At 38.8% G+C, this 22,738-nt stretch overlaps 1 protein-coding gene across 1 annotated transcript in view; it reads right to left on the bottom strand.

Moving 5' to 3' along the window:
* The window catches only part of LOC121323820 (stromal interaction molecule 2-like), an 82,578-nt gene that overhangs the window by 28,428 nt on the left and 31,412 nt on the right, over nucleotides 1-22,738 (bottom strand). Inside the window, exon 3 of the mRNA XM_041265062.1 lies at nucleotides 14,593-14,723. Within this exon, the coding sequence (XP_041120996.1) occupies nucleotides 14,593-14,723 (131 nt within the window). The remainder of the gene's footprint in view (nucleotides 1-14,592; nucleotides 14,724-22,738) is intronic.

Genomic DNA, 22,738 nt, shown 5'->3' with positions numbered 1-22,738 from the left:
ACTTGTTTTGTACAATATAATAAGGGAAAACTACAGGTGGATAAAATCTCTAAGATAAGCAGAGACAAAATTCCACAGAATCTCACAGAAACCTGTAACACCGGCAAAAACATATCCTGCAAGGACAAAAACTACTGCAGCTATGTTGTCCTGTATTCCATTCTCATGGTATATTAGCTGCTTCTTATCTGCATATTATCTGTTTAATAATAACATATTTCTGAGAGCTACACATGTAGAAATTAATGAAACTACTCATTAATGATCATGGAAATGGTCTCTATTTCAAATGCTGCGCATGTCTTGTGCTTGCGAGCCCAGCGTTCTGTGCTCAGGTGTCCATCCTACTGAGACAGGAGTTAGCAGCTCTGTTTGCATTCTATTAATACGATAAACTATACCTTTTTTTTTTACTGCCTTTACAAGTTAATGGTGTGTGTTTTTCTTGCAGTTTGGCGAGCCGGCGTGGAGGAGGATTTTTCCAGACTGAAAAACAGGAGGAAAGCGATCGTAACTCCTGTTACAAAAAGAGACAGAAGACGGGAGGTACCCCGCATTAAGCTCAACTGCATATGCTCCACCTAAGAACATAGAGATGGAGAAGGGACAGTTCAGGAAATATCCCTCTTACGAACCCAATCTTTTGTTTTCAAGGTATAAATAGTTCCTGCATAAAATTGATATAATTTTATATAGGAGCTGCAGTAATATGAATACAGGATTGTAAGTTCCCACTACATCAGGGCTCAGAAGGTTGAAATAGTATACCGGGAGTTGTCCGATGAGCACACAAATAAGTCTTGGATCGGATCTCTCAAATTAGTATAGAAGACCGTTTTGGGTACGGCAGACAATTGTTTGATCAGGCTATTAGCATGGAGGAATATATTGACGCATATGTTGTTAAACCTGTTCCAAAGGACAGTATCTATAAGGGATTACAACACAAAGCTGACCCATGGGATTGGCTAAAACTAGTTTGAAGGGAATTGTCCAAAAACTAAGGAGGCTAAACTGGCGGTGATATTGTTGGACTTGCAGACAAGCAATACAATGTATCAAATGAAAGTTGAAGTAGTACAGGGCAACAATCTCAAACTTAAGGTAGTATAGTACTCACCACTTACACCGTACAGAATTATTTTGGGCGTTTTGCCATTCCCATTAATTTTAATAACAAAGGCATTGTTTATACTGTGTTAAGCATGTCGTATATTTTGGGCAAACTTAGGTGTTTGTGCCATCTTATGTGCCATTCACATAGATTTAAGTAACACACACTGCTTATTACTGTAGGAGCCGCTCTCACTAATCCTCCAGTCAGCTGTTTTTAGCTCCTTCCCTTGCGATTCACATATATTTCAATATAAAAGGCAGCACTTTACTGTATAAAAGCTTGACAGATCGATCAATCAGTTGTTTGCACCTCGTTACTGAGTGATTACCCCTGTATTCTACCTTGGCTATTTAATCCCTGTACACATTCAGTGTATATAAAATGCCTGTGTTAGATGCTGTGCGCTTGCTAAAGCATGCTTGGAACTCTGTCAGTCAGCCAACAATGTAATGTTGCTTCAAAAAAGCTAGGTTTTCTGTAGTTGAGGAGAGTGTTGACGAAAATACAACCGTAACTGAAACTCTGACAACACCACAGGACATGCCACAGGAAGAATTCTCAGCTGTGTCACCTTGGCAACGAGGACACTCTGCCTGAAACAGACACCGATGACGTAAGCGTGCGTGCTTCGCTTGTAACACTGCAGAGTGCTATGGAGCAGCATCCGAATATATAGCCGAATTGGGATTTTTTTGAAAACGCTTAAAGTTTTCCGTCCATATTTGCAAAAAACAACTGTCTAGATGCGAATTTCACAGCGTTCTTCACTGGAAACAATCTGCAGTAATGTAGCCTACATGTACTGTACATGTCTGCACCTGCGTTACTATTTTGCACTTACATTCATAAATTTTAATAAAAACATTTTTTAGTGTAATAATAATGTTTAACCGCATTCATGCTGTGGCAGACCTAAGGGCTGCCTATGCCTTTAATAGTTTATTGTTCACGTTGCACCCTTGTTTTAAAAACGTAGGGTGTGGCATTGTTGGCCGTCATCTTTTGGATTACACAGGGGACACCGCTGAATTCAAACCAAAAGTCAAGAACAAACTGAAAAAGTTACCTGTCTGGGGCTCGTTTCACCAACGTTATGCGACTGCAAGGTGCCTGCCACCTGCTTGCTAGAGGACTTGCGATGCGAGTGTTTCAGGAAGCAGCTCGCAGCGCGGTCACGTGAGACTGCTTTTCCTGCAAACTGTCGTAAAGCAATTTTAAAGCAGTGTGATTGGCTAAAAAGCCAGTGTGATGCTAGCAAACATGGCTGGCATAATAAGGAAGAGCAGCTATGTTGCTAGGTATTATGTTCTGTTTTTTACTCTTCGGTTGCACTTTATATTTCCCTGTTTGACTGTTTATTTGCACTTTTTAGTTATATGAGTTTACTGTTTACTTGCACATTGTATTTAAAATGTGTTCCAGTGTAAGTTATTGCAATTTGTTATTTATTGTGGTATGTTTTGTACTGTATGTACTTTTTTTTATTTTAATAATAATAATAATAAAAACATTCTGTGAACTGGAAAATATATATAATTTCTACTTCTGCATTCAATACAATGAAAAATTCAACAAATGAACAAATTAAACTTAACAATTAGAAACACGACTATTACTATAAAGAATGAAGAACAACATTACCATCACAACAACTAATAATAACAACAGAAATAACAAAGTGTGGTGATATAATTGCAAATTCAATGTTTTGTTTTTATTTGTTTAGTTTTTCTAATTTGCACCAAATCTTTGCTGAATGAGGGTGGCTCTAACATTTAATCTTAGCAAAGTGTCATTTTCCGGACAACTTTCGTTGTCCACATTGTCATTGCCGTCTGCTGGGATCTCTTTTGCCTCAGGCAACGGAATGCTTTTTGAAAGACAGATATTGTGCAGAATTAAACAAACACCTACTGTTCTGACTGCCCTATCTATAACCTAGACACCCCCAGACTTGTGGAGGCAGCGGAATCTCATTTTTAAGAGGCCAAATGCTCTTTCGATGATGCATCTCCCTTTTTTATGAGCTACATTGTAGCGTTCCTCAGCTCTGCTTGAAGGCCGTAACACCGGCATCAACAGCCATGGTTGCGGGGGATACCTAAAATTAAAACCAAATAATGTGAAAATATACGCTTGTGATTTAATTTTCAAAACAGCAATATTATGTAAAATGTCCCCATTTTTAAATAAAGGAAATACAGCTTTTTTTTTCAATATTTAAAATATTAAACTAGTTTACAGTGGATTTGTAATAACAATTAAAAAAAAAATAAACACTTTCATTATGTTAGTGAACAGTTTTATTTATATAACACACAACTTTGCCTTTTATTGTGTTAGTAAATAGTGTATTTGTTTACTTAGGTCTACATGGTTAAAAATGATCATTTGAATAAAGAAAAAACCTATGTTTTACTGTAGCAAGATAACCAAGTAAAATCATGGTTAGTGGGTGAAATAAAATAAAACCAGCTTACCCACTGTCTCCCAAGAGCAATCCACCACTTATTTCACCATTGGAAAATCTTTCAGCTATGCTGGAGTTCGCCCAGATGAAGCTGTCATGTGTGCTGCCAGGGCACCCAATAACAGCATTCAACACATTCACCTTGGCATCCGAGAAATGAAATCCTTTCCTGCAGGCTATCGGATAGGTATTTGGCTGCCATCAACTTCCCCCAGTACTTTTGGCAAGCCACATAAATCATAAATGTCTTAATCAGCTCCCTCCTTTCACCTGCTGTAGGGAGTGACATGGTCACAAAAAGCACTAGACACTTTAGTTATGCACCTTGATACGGTAGCTTTACTTATGCCACCATCTCCTGAAAACTGCCACTAGCATAAAACCGTAATGTAGCTAGCACTTGCGGTGACATAGAAAGTGACATACTTCGTCTGGTTTCGTGCCTTAAATTTTGTTCCAGCAAATCACATAGATTAGTAATTTCCAATCTAGGCAGCCTATACGACGAGCAAGTAAAATCAACCCCGTTGCAAATGTGTTCTTTGTCTCTATGCTAACTGTGGTTTTGTGATGAAAAAAGGCACTTGCAGTTGCTTCCAAGCACTCTCAGATTTTAGTAGAAAACCTGCGAGATCACAGGCTCTGAAAGATATGTGACGCCTTCGTGAAAAAACAAATTTAACTTGCGGCCTCACTGCGAACGATTCCTCGCAGATCGCTTTCATGAAACGAGCCCCTGGGTCTGAACAAATAAAAAGAAAGAGGAGCAGCACTTTAACGCAAACAAGACAACCTTTGCAGATAAGTGACACTGTTAATTGTTTTGTTTCATGGGGTCAATGCTGCAACTTGATATTTTGTTTTGTTTTGTTAGGAACTCTGTGAAGCTAGCTTGTTTGCGTTTGGTGATTTTAAGAATTATATCAGGTTTTGATATTATTTGAAGTAAATTCAAATAAAAAGAAACAAGGTTCTATGATGACCTATATTTAACTAACTATTAACAAAGTGAGTTATCATTTGGAGTTCTGCTCACAACCAGCTTTCGATAAGCTGGGATATATCTATTTTGTTTGTTTGTTTTCTGTGTATGTGTGCATGGGGCTGGCGTGGCTAGTTTCCAGTGTCTGGGATTACGATACTGTTCTGTAGGAACCGTCCGACTGTCACAACGGGTGTTTGTTTTGTTTACTGTACTGGTGATTGGGGGACATTTTAAACATCGGTTATTGTGTGGGAGTTTATACCGTCCATCGCTTACTGTGGGTGAATCACGTTAACACAAATGCACCCGTTCTAAGCGGTGATGACTGTAATTGAAAAAAACAAGAGACAATAAATGAGTTGTCTGATGATTCAGATTCAAAGGCAGACAGAATCAAACAAAACCCAAAGAAGATGTTCCTGTGGGTATCAAATTTAATTTGAGAATGATCTTAGCTACCAACAGTGAAAAAAGGGAAGGTAGCAAACGCACCGTTGGACTTGTTGGCAAGACATAAAGTGCAGATAAAGCGTCCCCAGGTGAAGCAGAGCTGGCAGCAACCCCAGGCGAAGCAGAGCCCTCAGTGTTCCCAGGCGAAGCAGAGCCCTCAGCAACCCCAGGCAAAGCAGGACCGGCAGCGAGACCTTCGGCAACCCCAGGCGAAGCGAGACCCTCAGCAACCCCAGGTGAAGCGGAACCCTCGGCAACCTTAGGGGATAAAAGAGAGACACAAGCAGCCCCAGGCGATGCGGAGCAACAGGCAGCCCCAAGCGATGCGGACGTAGCATCCTTGGGTGGTGTGAGGCAGGCATCCTGGGGCGGTGCGAGGCAGGCATCCTGGAGAGGTGTGAGGCAGGCATCCTTGGGCGGTGCGAGGCAGGCATCCTTGGGCGGTGCGAGGCAGGCATCCTTGGGGGGTGCAAGGCAGGGCAGCAGTGGACTCTCGGGAGGCGACGGTGAAAGAGCCAGGCCTAGCTGTGGTGCAGGGGTTGGCCCTCTTCGCAGCCATTGCGGCTGAGCATCCCCCCCCCCCCCCTCCCGATTCAGGAGCTGCTGAGGTCCAGCAGCATCCTGCCCTGGTCCCTCCAATGTTGAAGAGAGAGGCAGCTCCTGCTTCTCTCCCTCTAGCGGGGTTGGAGATAGAGGCAGCTCCTGCTGCTCTGCTCCTGGTGGTGAGGGAGACAGAGGCAGCTCCTGCTGCTCTGCTCCAGGTGGTGAGGGAGACAGAGGCAGCTCCTGCTGCTCTGCTCCTGGTGGTGGTGGTGGTGGAGACAGAGGCAGCTCCTGCTGCTCTGCTCCTGGTGGTGGAGACAGGCAGCTCCTGCTGCTCTGCTCCTGGTGGTGGAGACAGAGGCAGCTCATGCTCCTCTTCTCCAGGTGGTGATGGTGGTGGAGACAGAGGCAGCTCCTGCTGCTCTGCTCCTGGTGGTGGAGACAGAGGCAGCTCATGCTCCTCTTCTCCAGGTGGTGATGGTGGTGGAGACAGAGGCAGCTCCTGCTGCTCTCCTCCTGGCGAAGGTGGCAGGGGCTCCTCCCCTTCTGGCAGCGAAGGAGGCAGGGGCTCCTCTCCTTCTGGCTGCAGTGGGGAAACCAGCAGGCATGCTCCCCCTGCTGGTGGAGGTGGGAGCGGCACATAGTCCGCTCACCGTGGTGGAGGTGGAACCAGCAGGTATTCTCCCTCTGCTGGTGGAGGTGGGAGTGACAAGCAGTCCTCCCATTTGCTGTTGAGTACCTGGGCTGTGGACGCACCGTCTCCCCCCTCTTGGGCTGTGAACGCACCGACTCCCCCCTCTTGGGCTGTGGACGCACCGACTCCCCCCTCTTGGGCTGTGGACGCACCGACTCCCCCCTCTTGGGCTGTGGACGCACCGACTCCCCCCTCTTGGGCTATGGACGCACGACTCCCCCCTCTTGGGCTGTGGACGCACCGACTCCCCCCTCTTGGGCTGTGGACGTTTGAGCCCCTCCCACTCAGACGCAGGATGTTCGGGCTCCTTCCACTCAGGCGCAGGATGTTCGGGCTCCTCCCACTCAGGCGCAGGACATTTGGGCTCCTCCCACTCCAGGTCAATGTCCCATCTCTCCCGCTCCTTCCTTCCTCTCTGCCTCCTCCTCACCTGTTTTAGTTTGAGGGCTGCGGCTCTTCTGGGTTCTCCAGGGTGCCTGGTCCATGCTCACCTGGGCAGCCAACACCTCGCTCAGATATTGGGAGGGGCAGATGGTCACTGTGTGCCCAAATTACCCACAACCAGTGCACCATTCATCTACGACATAGACCCTGCTGACGTCCCACTGCAGCTGCTGTTGCTGCTTCCTCCAGCTCTTTCCTCTTCTTCCTCCCATCTTTTCTCTAAAAAAAATTTAGAAAAAAAAAAAAACGAAACTGCAATACGCTTGTGAAGTACCTCCTCTTCAGTACCTCTTCTGGCCTGAGTCCAGGAGGCGCTGGTGATCCCACCGCTCACACCACGTGTGGCAGGAAATGGCTGAGCAGTGATGTCAGACCAGAAGGACAAACAACAAAAGGTAACTGTAGTTCAAAGAGTGCGGCGTGCGCTGTTTTATTAAATAACAAAAAATAAATAAAAGATTTAAACAAAAGAAAATCACTGCTCACAGAGCAAGAAATAAAAGATTTAAACAAAAATAACAACAAACACAAAACGCTAAGGTCAGGCTGAGCAATCACCTTCACTGATCCTTAGTTCTTTATAAATGTATTTTTCTCCTTGCTCTCCCGTTCTCCACTTCCGAACACCCACACCCTGAACATGGAGAGCGGCAGGCTTTTTATACAGGTGACCACCTTCTGCACGAGGTTTTAAATCAACGTGGATGGGCTTCCCATCCACGCTGCAAAAACAATACAAAACAAAACAGCATGACAGATGATCCTGTTTCTTAATTAGTTGATGCGCGCACTTTTTATATCTATTCAAATGACAAAAAATGCAGTATATCACAGTATATAAAAAAAGATATATCCCTACAGAAAACAATTCCGAAAGACTCGCCACTATTCATGGAATGTCAAAAGGTGTATATAAACTCTGAGGTAAATTCTAATTCAACCCCCTGCTTTTGGGACTGCAGTTGGTCAGTTCATCCAGTTCACCATGCCTACAAACGTCCTTAATTAAAGATTTTAAATCAGACAGCTCATACAGCCTAAAGTTGGGAATGTGTCGTATGCTCATCCTGTTGGAAATTTGAATGTGCCCGTGTGCTATACTCTTCTCTCATTTTTTCACCATTATTAGGACCCAAAGCTATTGTACAGTTTTTACTTTTGATCATTAAGGGAAGTTGTGCTGTGGCTTCAAAAAACTGAACATGACTCAACTTTATACCTTGTCTTCTGTTCAGCTGCTATGCTTCTAAACAGTACACAGTGATACTACCCTATCAGATCCACTTTACATGTTTAGGTTATACATGATTGAAGAGCTATTACCCAGCAGTGTACACATGCTGCTTCTGGCATAGGATACCGTGCTGAATGCATGCATTTCAACATGCTCCGCAGATTTGCATTTTTGTTTAGCCAAAAATGCAAATTAGGAAACCACCGTCTAGGACCATCTTGTATTTTGTACCAGCAAAACTGTATATACCCCATTTCAAAATCATCGAAACCCCAGTCCATGGAATGTTTCTCGGCCAATATAATGGCAATATAAGTGAAGCGAACAGCCATATAGTAATAGTCTCTCGTATTCAATCTTGTTTCCAAATTTTCCCTGGATGACTGCTTACATTTAGACCAAAACAAACGTAAAAAACATTTGTTGTTATTAAGAGATTACTATATATTTTTGGCCACAACCAAGCTGTGACGAAGCATAGTCAGCACCCATTTATCTGCCTTTCATTAATACTTCACTCCCATTTAGCTGTCAGTCAGCGCTGTAACAGATTGATGCTTTACAAAATACTACATAAACTGTAGCACACATTTTTTCAACTCTGTCTGTAGTTTTTTGTTACATTTTGTTATTAACTTATTCTATTCCATCCTGCAACATGCACCTGGGTTAAAAACAAACAGGAAAAGGTGAGAATGCGCACGTCATTAACCCAACTGTGTAACTAGCCCACTGATATTATTTTTGTTTGTTGCTTTTGAATTTTTTGTTTTATTTGTTAACTAACTGAACAAAGGTTGCACGGCACTTAATAAAATAAGTTTTAACTGACAGTACTGCTCATATCACAATTGCCCTTTGGGCTTTATATTGTAACTACAATATATTTTTTATGTATTTATTTTTCATTACAGTAAGTTTTAGTATTGAAAGCTTTAGGTTTGCTGTTTTTGTTTTAATGCGTTTTTCAATGATCAAAATACCATTTAAATACCGCACAGAACAGAACTGTGACAACTAACTTAATTTGCAATACAAACTATATGCATGTTATTGTAAATGTAATGTTATTTGTAAATTAAATTTTTATAGAAAACTTTTTAGTGGTTATTTCTGGTATAATGTTAGATTTATTTATTTTCTAGTTTATCATCACAATCTAGTGGACATATAAGAAAACCATCACTCATTTATCCATCAAGGGAGAACGAGTGCTGACAGTATGAAACTTGAGATCAAGTAAAGAGCCATACGAGAGAGAGAGAGAGAGAGAGAGAGAGAGAGAGAGAGAGAGAGAGAGAGAGAGAGAGAGAGAGAGAATAATTCAGTAAGTTACATACAGGAAAATAATTTCATCCAGGGTTTCTTGACGTCATAATTTATAAACTGTCACAGAAACCCGAGATGGAATTATTTTCCTGTAACTGAGGCCCATCTTTTTTTGTTTCATAATTCATGGATACCCTTGTGATGCTAATATTAAAGACCAGGTTCAGCAGTATAGTTTGTGGCGTTTTTTTCATGTTTTTTTTTTCCATTTTTTCCATTCAATTGTCGCGTCATCGGGTGAAAATAGACTAACCCTCACCCTTAACCTTAACCTTAGAAAAAAAGTGGTCATTTTGGGATGCGGCCAAAACAAACCTTGGCGAAAGTGCGGAAGACAAATCGACAGACCAGTTGATTACATGTAGTACAATAAGCAGGGGAAACTGATTTCCACAGGGCGCTGAATTCTAAGCAACAAATGTATGATCAAGAGGGTACACGGTGTTTGAAAGCCATACGCTCTACTGCCTGTAGTCTAAATGTTCTTTGTGACCTCATGTTGATGGAGATGTTTACAGAAGCATATTTTGAAAAAAAAGAAGTTGCCAGACATTGACACACTGTAAACGACATACACTCACTACATCTAGCCACCCCAAGAGCTATTCCCTCTTTGACAAACCTCGCCTCACTGGCCGAGGCAGGAGCACTGCTGTTATTGCAAATTCTGTGCTCGCTTCCTCAGTTCTTTCTTTGCCTGCCTTTTCTTCATTTGAGCATTTTGCCATAAAGTTCCCTCTCCCATGTCCCTCACCCTTGCTGTAATCTACCGTCCACCTAAGAGCAACTCTGCTTTTACTGCTGAGTTTTCAGAATTCCTATCCCTTGTCTGCATTTCTACTGACAAAATCCTACTCCTAGGTGACTTCAACATTCATGTTGACTTGCCTTCCTCCCGCCTAGTGATGGACTTCAACACGACTCTAGACCTGGGCTCTCTCAATCTGTCAACGTCCCCACTCACACCCGAGGACACACCCTGGATCTGCTCATCACCAGGGGCCTTGATATCTCCAATCTTCCCACCTCAGATATCTCACTCTCTGACAATGATGCGGTGACCCTCTACAATGGCACCCTTACTCATGTCACTGACACTGTTGCCCTGCTTACAGCCAGAACCGTCAAGAAAGATTGAAACTGCACTGCCTTTGGTACACCCTCGAACTTCGATTGCTTAAGTTTGCCTGCCGCAAGCTTGAGTGCAAGTGGAGGTCGTCTAGACTAACGGTTGCATCTTGTAAAGCGCTCTTTATCTAATTACCTAAAGCACATTTACCTAATTTTGCTTGTTTTGTTCTCTCTCAAGTATTGGCATCGCTGGGTTTGTGAAACCAGCAGTTAATGTTCACTTATTATTTGGTATACATTCTGATTTCAGGTGTAATCTGAATTTTAACTTCCTTCAATTTGGGTTCCTGAGCAACAAATCCAACACTGCAGTGGATCCCAGATTCCTGCTCCCTTTTTTTAAATTTTTTATTTATTTATTTATTTTTACTTCTCCTCACTTTCATCTCTGTATTTAGCAGAGAAGATTAGTTAGAGATTGTAGTTCCTACCAAAATTTTCATATACTGTGTTGTATGTGCTCCATGCGCTGCCATTGCTTGTAGTGTCAGGTGAGCTGTTCAGTGTGTTGATATGTAAATAAATCCTGTTCGCCTGCATGATGTATCAACTTCAACCTCTGGCTCGATCTCCTGCTTGTCACACAGAAGTGAAGGCACACATCCACACGTCAGACGGCTACTCTGTCACAAGCATTAATACCCTGTATTTTTCTAAACAAGGGATTTAGGGGAACTCCATAATAAAAGCCGAATCTCGAAACAATAATTGTGTGAATATAGTAATTGTTACAGCTGTGTATAAAGGTATTTAAAACATGATTAATTTATCAGCCTTTTTATATATCTACCCTTACTCTGTCTGGTCTTACCGCAGTCAGATATGCCACAAATTTAGTTTGACAAGACATAGATAGGACACAGAAATACTAATGGTTCCCTGCTAAACCACACGAAAAACAGAAGAAAATACATACACATTTCAAGGTGCCACAGCATGAATGTACTGCTATAGACCTATCGGCGTTAGAGGTAAGTATTCTGAACAATCGGGAGAAAAATTGGATTTTAGCCAAATAGTTGACTATATCTATAATAGTAGGGCCACCTGAAATGTAAACAATTATTAATTTATGTCATGCTATCTGACCAATAAAGATTACATTTTATTGTACATTATAAATATGGATTGAAATACAACTACATTATATAAATAACTGGTACAATTTGATTACAAAATCTGAAATGCCAGTGGTCAAAATAACTTTTAGGCAGGTCAGTGTTAAGAGTACTGTATATTGGTTGTATTGCACTATTGCATTGTTTGAATGTCAATAATACATGCATATTATTAACAGAAATATCCCATTATAAACAGCTAATTTGGTAAAAACAAAAGGTTCTGAATGGACTCTCCATTAAGACTGGACCCCAAGCTAAGTTTAAAGAGAAGGCATTTAATAAATAATTGTTATGTATGCCATCAAATTACACATGCACATACCTGACAAAACTCCCTGTTGTTATAGACTGTTAATACGAATATTACATGGGTGGGTCACAACTGCTTTGTTTACAGCAAGCACAAAATGAGTAAGCTGTAGTTTCCTAGTGCATAACAGACTAGACTGTAGCATTTTAAAATAATCTGGTTTTAAAACGATGGTAGTAAGACTGAGATATATTTCATAGGAATGCATTTCACTGCTATCTAACAGTATCTGTAATTGCTGTTGTATAAAAAAAAAAAAGACGCAGTAAATGCCTCCCGATGTATTCACACGCAGCATTGCTGTGTGTTTGGTGTTAACATAGCAACAGATCCTGTTGTAATGTGGCTCCTGGGTTTTAACTACTTCGTTGCTTAAATTCTATAGCCTGAAACAAGACAGCAACCACTTTTCTTCCATGTGTAAATGAGAAAATGTTGCTGGGCTGGTTTTGTTTAATACTGTCAGTGCAATCAAGAGCTGGGCATATTTTCAAAGCATTTGCAAAAGTCTTATATTCACAAAGCTATAACTAATGAGTTTCTGAAGGTTATTATTTAAAGTCTTCTTAATAATCAAATACAGAGCACCATTCATGGAAGTAAAAAGAATATATAACTTTTTAATGAATACAAACTTTATGCTATTTACAAAAACAAACTATAAACAATATTAAAATGACTAACAAGCTAAAACTTGGTGAATAGTCTACACTTTGTCTCCAAAAAAAAAAAAAAAAATCCAGACATGAAGGAAGTACACCATGTGTTCACTGTGTGGATACAGTCAATCTGAATGAATCTGATGTATATATTTCAAATTAAAAAAAAACAGAAAACTAAAACTGAGAGTTTCCAAAGTACTCTTGGCCTTGGCTCTGTCTTGGTATTCCCACAGTAAGTGATGCAATTTGATCCTTTTAAGTAACTTCTTGGCACTACCCAAACTTAAGAGCAGACTCCTTTCATAGGCACACACCTGCCATCCCCTGTGACTTTCCATGCAGTTCAGGACTTTCTTTACAACAGTAAAGAAAAGTCGTTCCACGGCCTAAACTAATGCCCTAGTCCTATTTGAAAGGGGTTTCTAATATCCAGATAACCTACAGTACAAAACATTTGAGATCTGATTAATAAATAAATAAATAAAAAATAACAACAACAACAATAACAACAACAACAACAACAACAACAACAACAACAAAGCCCTGGTTTTCCATTTTATACCTTCATAATTGTCCAATAGTTTTAAGTTGAACATTTATAAAGCATTTTACTATTTAAGTGTCATGTTCACTATTTTTTTTTTTTTTTCCGGTAATACAAAAACAGAAAACAAAGACCGAAGAATAACAAAAGTACCTGTATAAAGTGCATCCCAAATTATATACATTTATATTTTCCTGTCTGGTTGTGATACTCAAGGATACATAAATATTTAAGCAACTATAAATGAAAGGGTATGAAATGCCACTGTACATCCTATGATCCCCAGTACATCCTAATTCAGACAATTTCTATTTGATGATATAATTCACCAGCTCTTTCAGCATCATAGGTCTAGATCTTAATGACCTTAAATTCCTAATTGTTTTCCTTGCATATGGTTCTAGTAGATGAGGGTCGGTACAGGGCAGATATTTTGCCTGTCATTTGTAAGACTAAAGGATGAGGTATTTGAATTTCTTGATGGAGATGAGACTGGTAATTACTTTCTGTCTCAGGACATGGTGTTTGGATATGACACATGGGATAATTACCTTTCTACGACAATCCTGTTAATTTACCAAATGTTAATCAATAGAAAACTCTCCAACTGCCTTTTAAACAGCTTATCTTCATGCTCTTTTTTAACATGACCCTTTCTTATTGCACAGACAAATTATTGTGGGAAAAACTGCTATTGAACCTCTACTACTGTTTTTCCATTAACCCAATTCTTAACACAAAGGGGTCACTAAAATCAGTATGTGATTATCATTGGCTCAGTTATGCTTAGCGGTTACTGTTTTGTCTCAGTCCTCTTGCAGGTGACATTAATCAAATGAAAACCTCATGTTCTATTTTTATATCCCAGACATGTACAATTACCAAAAAATCCTGCATTGTTCCTACAAATATGATGTGTCTGCTTACCAACAGTAAAAAAGGAGTTACCAAGGTTGTTTCTTAATTGTATGATTTTTGTTTTACTTCAAACCATCTGTTTTCCACACTGAAGACTTTTTTTGTGAATGTTATAATTTTATAATGATGACTGGCTTGAAGACTGTCAAAAAGTAATCTGGTTCAATAGTTTATAGTCTACATTTCCAAGCTAAATTCTGAATTCATACAACTGAAACCTCTACCTCACAACAAACATGACTATAAAACCGTCTCTTTCAGAAATCACGGAGAGTGTATTGTCCATTTCAGTTCCCTGATTTGCAATCCAGATAAGTAGCAGACTTTCTCTGCAGTGCAGGATGTTGCTAGTGTACTGGAAAAAAATCATTATACATGTGGCATTTTACCGATTTACAAATCATCAATATAAAGGCATTATTGCTACTAACAATACACATTACCTTAATAACCGTCAAGACAACAGATGCCTGTCTCAGATCAAATCGGATTCCTAAGGTTAATACCGATATGACATTGTTATTGCTAGGATTCTGCTTGAAAAGAAAATATAATAAAATCTTGAGTGGTTACATAATTATTAATCAAATGAAACAACTAGTACCGACAAAGTCAAGCAAAATATGAAAATATCTGTCACCTCAACACTTTCATTTACTTCAATCCCGCCATCGTTGTCATCATCAAGTTGCTTGTGGATATGGCGAAGTGCTTCCAAACTCAACCTGTCTGCTTCGTTGATGCACTGTGGTGTCACTGTGAGGCAGGGATCTGCAATGGAAAGGTCAAAAGGTCACTAAAAATAGATGAGAATGACTCATTAAGGTTCTTCAGCATCCGTAGCTATCCTACGAATGCCGAGGTAACAGTCACACCCCAATATCCCCTATAATGGAAACCATGAAAAATACATATTACAATTTGGTATAAATAACTATAAGAAAAATATAATAGAGGTTAAAATGTATTTAACTTCCCGATGTTTACATTGTGTATGCCCCTATAAGAGCTTCCATTGTTCTTCTAGTTCAGTGGCATTGGCAGTAATAGCCTTAAACACTCCTAGACACTTCGGGCAGGATTTTCAAAAAAGTGCTATTGTACTGAATAACAGTAAGGAGAGCTTCGGTAGCAAATGATTTTTGAACGAAATGTGTTAATTAAATCAATCCGTTAATGCTTTCAAAATGAGTTGATGAGGTCGTTAATGAACACATTTCTTGTTAAAATACTTAATTGTCGCAGGTCATCTACATCACTTCCTGTCTCAACGTCTAGATAAGGGGAAGTCATTAATCAAAACGTACGTTAACGAGATCAAGAACAATGAATGGAAGCATAATTCGCTGTTATGGAAACTACTACCATACAGGGAGACGGCTCTCGCACTAGCGAGCAGCAATCAAATGGAAATAACAAATAATGGAATATCTATGTTGTGTAAAATTTGTAAACTTCATTTAAAATTGTGGATTTTGTTATGCATAATGTACATTTATTCAGAACACTTCACATATAAAATGCTGATTTACGATTACCTGGCATGTGGGTATAAATTAGACAGCACAGATAAAAATAAATAAATTAATTAAATAACTATAAGAAAAATTTAATAGAGGTTAAAATGTATTTAACTTACTAATGTTTAATGTTTAATTAAACCCCATTATTAATTTACCCAAAATTTATTAAGCTTTTAAAATTAACCCCAGTCCTGTACACTCTCTCTATAGTCGGCCTCACAGACGCGGTCTGTTAAATGTCTATTTCAAGGTCAGTTACTCTTTTGTTAATTAAAACCTTCTTTTTCCAAGAGCAAATTAACTCCTGATAAATGATGACAATTAAATTCCTAGGCAAACAAAAGAAATAGTCGCAGGAAGCACTGCCATAAAGATATGAACATTATTTCATAAATAAACCCAATTTCAGAAATCAAATTATGGCAATTATTTAGTAACGAAATAGGCACAACGTAAATGCCAAAATCAAAGCTACATACCGGTTTCTTGATTAACACTGGAGATATCATTTACAAAATCCTGCCCTTCAGGTCATATTCCCAGACAGGGTTAAATAAAATTGAGAGTATTCATCTTGCAGTATGGATGCTAATATTTATTTTAAGGTTGTTTTTTAGATTGATAAATTTGCTTCTGCAGCTTGGTTTTATATGTATGCTTAACAAATATTTTATTATAAATGTGGATAATTCATTTTGTTCTAAATGGGAATCGTTTATACTACAGACAGCTGTGAATAGCATGACGCTACAATAAAATTAGTTCAGTCTATTAAAGCTTTAGCGCACTGCAGTAAGTCTAATATCATGTTTAGTAACAAAAGCCTGGTAAACTTAAAAATAACTGTCATTAATAAAGTCTGTAATTACATTACGCTTCTCTCTAGAATGCCTCAGTCTGCAACCCAAATATAGCAGGCTTTTCCATCAGTGACTATGGCTTTTGATTGTTTATCCATAGTGTTATGGACACAAAATGGATAGTCAGCACTGTCTTCCTGAAAGTGATATTGATTATTTGTTTTGTAAGTTTACAGGTTTTCTTCCTCCTGATTTAGGTTATATGATTTTTAGGTAGAAAGCTATATAGTAGTCGCCTACAGTATAGCTGTTTATTGTTTGCTTGTGGAACATGTCTGAAGAGTAGATTTAATAGTATTAACCCCTAAGGGCAACCAAAGCATCTGCAGGCAGGAAGACTCCCATGCTTGAATAACCAAGGTCTCAATACTTGCAACATTGTCTTCCTGTGGTGGGTTAATTCCCTCACTGACACTTGAACTTTTTAATAGTGTTTCACCCCACCATGCACCATGTTTTGATTCAGAGAAGTACTTGTTTTATTCCAATAAAGCTGTCACTTGTCTAAATAATTTTTCCTTTAGAGGTCTTAAACAGTAATAATAATAATAATAATAATAATAAATAATAATAATAATAATAATAATGCATGTTCACCCTCAAAGCTTGACAAATGAATTACCTGAATACAGACTGTGGGTGCTTTGGCATATTTTACAAAGTGTGCTCAAATAAAGTTTATGAACAATGCTGCAAAGCAGTTGATATATAAAGCCTGCAATTCATGTGTGTCGCCTACTGTATAACAAAATACAAGCACATAATTAAGGCAGACCTTATTTAAAATGTTTAAATTATGCTACTAAATAATTTATTATTATTATTATTATTATTATTATTATTATTATAATAAATTCAGTGATGTTTTGTGGCTGACTACTTTATACATCACACATAAGTTTTCCTTGGAAAAAGAGGGTTATTTTTTTGGCCCCAAAGACCTTGACGATAACAAGAGAATGTTATATTGTACACTTATATTTGTAACATAAGCCTGAAATGTGCAGCTTTAAAAGAAACACATGCTATTGCAAACATGTGTTTTCATTTAAAAACACAGGTAATACATTTGGTAAAATAACGTTTTCAGTTAGCTTGCCTTTTCTTCCAGGGAATTTGCACTTTTATTTTATTTGTGTTTCTTTTTTGTGATTTCATGTCAGCAATGCATTTGTTTAAAGCATCAGTTTCTCACAGGAACAATAACCATACAACCAGGAAGTAAGTCCCTGGAAACTAAACCTTGTGTTAGCAGATGCTGTCCTGTATAAATATTTAGGACAACTACAAAAACAAAAGCAGATATGACTAAATACTGTTCCACTCATCAGAACATTGCTTCATGTGAATATACAGTGCAGTAGAAAAGATAAACAAAAGGGTTTGATTTTCAATACTTGCAAAAATATATAACCCATCAACTGAAGCCTTGGAGTTGGATCAGTTCAGTCTCAGGCGTCTCTCCCTGAGCCAGGGGACAACCCTGCATCTTTTCTAACAATCCTATCATTCCAGGTTCCCCCTGGGGGCAGCACACATGCCCCCAGCCTTGGAAGCCGACCGGTTCGGTCTCACCTCTGAGAGGACGGTTCACTCTGAACCAGGGGGAAACCCTGTATTTTTTACTAACAACATGCTTTCATCTATGCCAGCGTTTCTCTCTGGCTCCTTCTGTGTATGTTCATTTCCTTCTCTTTCAGAATTCCTGTCGCCCTGTGGGGCTCTGTCTCAGAGGTCTGGCTAGTCTTCTCAAGTGTATCCTCTATCCTTCTGTTCATTTTCCCCTTGGGGGTAGTAACACTTGCTTTTCAGCCTTGGAGGCTGGTAAGTTTGGATCTCCGTGAGTCAAGGGGAAATCATGTCATCTTCCTAAAGTCACAAGCACATAATTCCTATTTCAAGTCCCAGGGCTTACTCCTCGTTGCCATTGCTCCTGTTCATTGAATGTTGAGAATTTCACCCCGGATACAGACAAACTAAAAACTCACTAATTGCAGCTTCACACATCATGGCTTTGTCAAGCGGGCTCTGCAAAATGAGTGTACACTGATGTTTCAGTGACCTTTCATCTCAAGGTACATTTGATACCACACACATTCTTACTAATATAAGCCTATTCTATGTAGGCCAATCTTTAATAACACATGGAACAAAATTTTATATAAAGTCTACATTTAACTTGGATACAAATCAAAGAATAAAATTACTGTTTCCAAACCTTAATATACAGTGCCCTGTTATTACTGTATGGCTACATTAGAAACTATACTTTTTACGTGACTTAACAGCAGCCGTGAGGTTTTCCCAAATGCTCTGTACTCCAACACAGAAGCACATAACTTTTCTTTATGTATCTCATTTATTTTTCTACCTTTATAGAAAAGTGTATAATGAACTACTTAGTGCAATAGCAAACGTGAAATACTGTTTAATGCCAACTGAAAGGTACTGTTTTTTTTAATTATTTTTAATTATTATATTTATTGAATATACCAGTCTTTTTTTTTTTCTTGAAAAGGTGCCATTTAATTTATTGCAGATATTTAGTCCCCCTCCCCTCCCCAAAAAAATGCATAAAAAATGTGGCAGCCTGGAAAATCTGACCCATAGTGCACAGTTTCATGAACTTAAAAAACGCTTGCATGGTACTGCATGCCATGGAGAACTGTATCCAATAACAAGAGTCAAGAAACTTTATTCTGCAAGGAGGAAGTAACTGTCCTTGACACAAAGAATAGACATAAATATGAACAGGCCCTTTTATTTATTCTAGATCAGTTATCAATTTAAAGTTACTTTTATAACATGTGTGGGCAGATACATTACAAGCAGAATGTGACTCATTTTAGGTCTGCTACACATGCCATGATCAGTGTGCTGAACTGAATAAACAAGGGATGTCGGTAAAATGCACGCCTTCCTTAAAGGTGGCCTGTCTAATTCAAAACATGATATGACTTATACCAAGTACTCAGCACACTAGTGAGTGGTGTGAAATTCAGTAAGAATAACAGAAATAACCTCCTGTATAAAAAAGACACATGAAAAATGCAATCCCATTTATGCAAGCAGTTCTAAAGATATAGACTAATGTATGCCAAACAATCAGTGGATAAGAAATCCCATACCAGGTTTCATTATCAATCAATCTTTATTTGATATAGTGCCCTTCACAATATATTATCGCAATGCGCTTCACAGGTACTGTACAACATAACAGTAATTATTGATATTATAGAAGCAATAGCAAACATTAAAACATGCAATACAAAAATCAATTAACATACAATACAATACAGGGTAAAAACATTACTTAATATTAAGTTGTGAACCACAGATTATAAAAGTGTGTCTTTAGTTGTGATTCAGAAACAGCAACAGCTGGTGCCTCCCTTACGGAAACAGAGAGTCAATTCCATAACTCGGGGGCCCTGAAGCCAAATGCTCTACCACCGGTGTTCTTTTTAGAAACCTTAGGGACAGTAAGCAATCCTGTGTCCTGGGATTGCAGTGGTCACATATGGGATTAAAATATCATCTAAATATGAAGGAGCCAAACTGTTTCATGCTTTGTAAGTAATAAGTATGACCTTAAAATTGACCCTAAACCTTAAAGTAACCCAATGTAGGGCTGCCAATGCCAGCGTAATGTGATCATGTCTTCTACTTCTTGTTAAAACCCTGGCAGCAGCGTTTTGCACAAACTGCAGTAGGGATAACACATATCTGGGAATACCAGAAAATAACATTGCAATAATCCAGTTTGGATGTTATGAAAGCATGCATCAGTCTATTGTATCTTCAATGGAATGAAAATGTATTAGTTTAGCAATATTTCTTAAATGAAAAAAGACACTTATTTTTCTAATATGAGGTTTGGATGAGAGATCTGGGTCAAAAATGACACAGATTTCTCAATTCAGATCTCAACTTAAATGGGAAGCTGTCAACTGCAAGGATATCTGAATTTGTTTTGTTTAATTATTTAATAGCATTACCTGTGTTTATCAGAGTTTCACAACACATATTTTTTTGACATCCATTGCATAATGTCAGCCAGATAGATAGTAAGGGAATTCGTGATTGAGTTGTCACCTGGTTTAAGGGATACATATAATTGGGTATCATCTGCATAGCAATGAAAATTGACCTCATATCTATGGATAACATCAACCAAAGGCAGAACAAAACTGGCCCAAGAACAGAACCTTGTGGGACGCCACATTTCACTTCTGATGAAGCAGAGGAATCTTGATCAGTTCTAACATAATGAAACGTATTTGAAAGATTTAAACCATGACAAGACTCTTGAGACGTCCAATCAGAACTGAATGGTCAATGGTACCAAAAGCTGCACTTATATCCAAAAGAATAAGAACAGAGGGTGAACCCTTGTCAGAAGACATCAGCACATTGTTTACCACTCTGATAAGGGCAATTTCAGTACAACTGCTGGGCGGAAGCCTGACTGAAGCTTTTCATATAAATTATGTACTGTAAGAAATGTGTTCCGTTATTTAGCCACTGCTCGCTCTAGAACTTTGGATAAAAAGGGGAGGTTTGAGATAGGCCTAAAATTATTAATAACATTTGGATCTGCGATTGACTTTGTAAGTAATGGTTTTATTGCAGCAACCTTAAAAAGGACTTGGGGACAATGCCAGATGACAAGGCACCATTTATAATACTTAAGACCATGGTATCTATCTTAGAAAATTACACAATTTAGTGGGAATAGGATCTAAAGCACATGTACTGTAGTTGATTTTGTACCATTAACTAAGACAGTCAGCTCAAGCTGGTTAATAGAAGCAAAAGATGCAAAGATCTGATCTGCTTTAGTTTTAACATTACTGGAGAATATCTCATCTATCTGATTTCTTATACACCACCCACTCGATATATTGCGGGTGTTGGGGTCCAATATAAATCCGCTATATATCAAGGGCCACGATATAGCCAGAGACCCACAGAAAAACAAATAGGCTAACAAATAAATACTGCACAACCACTCCCTCGTTTTATCGGGTGCATCAGGGTCCAGTATAAATCCTCTACGCAACCTGCTTTTTCTAATTTTTCATATTTAAAAAGCAGCACACTGTTTTAATTCGTACAGTGGAGGGTAATTGCTTCTCATCAACCTCAGTCTCCAATTAATTTAATGAGTTTTCCTGTTTCTCAAATGCACAAACCCACTTCATTGAAAGAATCCATTCCCAACAACAACATAGGAGGCTTGTTGCTAGGGGGCTGACGTCACTGTCTTTTGGCTTTTGCTTGTGCATTGCTGCCACACTTGAATAGCTTGTTAGCTAAAATAAAAACTGCTTCAGCAAGTAGATATTTAATTTGCTTTGTGTTCTTGTGCAATACGTGTGTATGTGATAACAGTACGATATTAATGCTTTGTTTTTAATTGTTTTGTATATTGTTGTTTGTGATGTGCAGTATGAAATAAAACAAACAGTAATTCTAAGTGCCTATGTATATTGTAGCTATGACACACGCAGTTAGACAGTAAAAATTGGGAGCCAACTCCAGGACCACAATATATCCGAATCCACGGTATAGCAAGGGGTGATATAACGAGGGGTGGGTGTATTAATAATTTTATTATTAAAGTGATCCATGAAGTCATCACAGCCTGTTGGTAATTGGGTATTTACAGAGGGCTTCTGTGTGTCGGTTAACTTTGCGATTGTTTAAAAGAGCAAGCATGGATTGTTTTTATTTTTTTCTATCATAGTTGAGTAGTATAATGATCTACCTGAAGACAGAGCAGCCTTATATTTAATCAAACCATCTTTCCAGGCTAGATAAAAGGCTTATAATTTGGTATTTTTCCATTTATGTTCCAGCTTACAACATGCACATTTAAGCTTCCGAGTTGTGTTAATAATCCACCGGAATGATCTTCTAAAAACTATTTTTTTTGTTTAAGGGGAGTTACAATATCCATGATACTAGTTACGGTGGAGTCCACCAGTATATTGATCCTGAATGAATAGGTGCTGAAGTGGATAAAGCTTCCAATAATTTTTCAGTACTGGAGCAATACAGGGACCGGTTTTTAATACAGTAATCTAGGGGTTTTATTGGGCTAGGTATTATTAGTTAAAAAATAATAGCAGAATGGTCTGAGACTGCAAGATCATTGATAGACAAATTCTAGATGTCAAAACCACAGGTGATAATCAGATCAAGTGCATGACCATGAATGTGAATTGGGCCTGATACATGTTGAACAAAAGCAACTGACTCATGCAAACTCATAAAATCTCCATCCACGTCAATATGCACATTGAAATCACCCAGAGCCACAATTCTATCATGCTTGACAGCGAGCATCAACAAGAGTTCGCCAAACTCAGACAAGAACAGAGAGTTGGGTCTAGTGTAG

Source organism: Polyodon spathula, chromosome 1 (genome assembly GCF_017654505.1).
Source record: "Polyodon spathula isolate WHYD16114869_AA chromosome 1, ASM1765450v1, whole genome shotgun sequence".
Classification (NCBI taxonomy): Eukaryota; Metazoa; Chordata; class Actinopteri; order Acipenseriformes; family Polyodontidae; genus Polyodon; species Polyodon spathula.
Note: the sequence above shows the minus strand (reverse complement) of the source record. Positions and strands in the feature narration are given on the sequence as shown.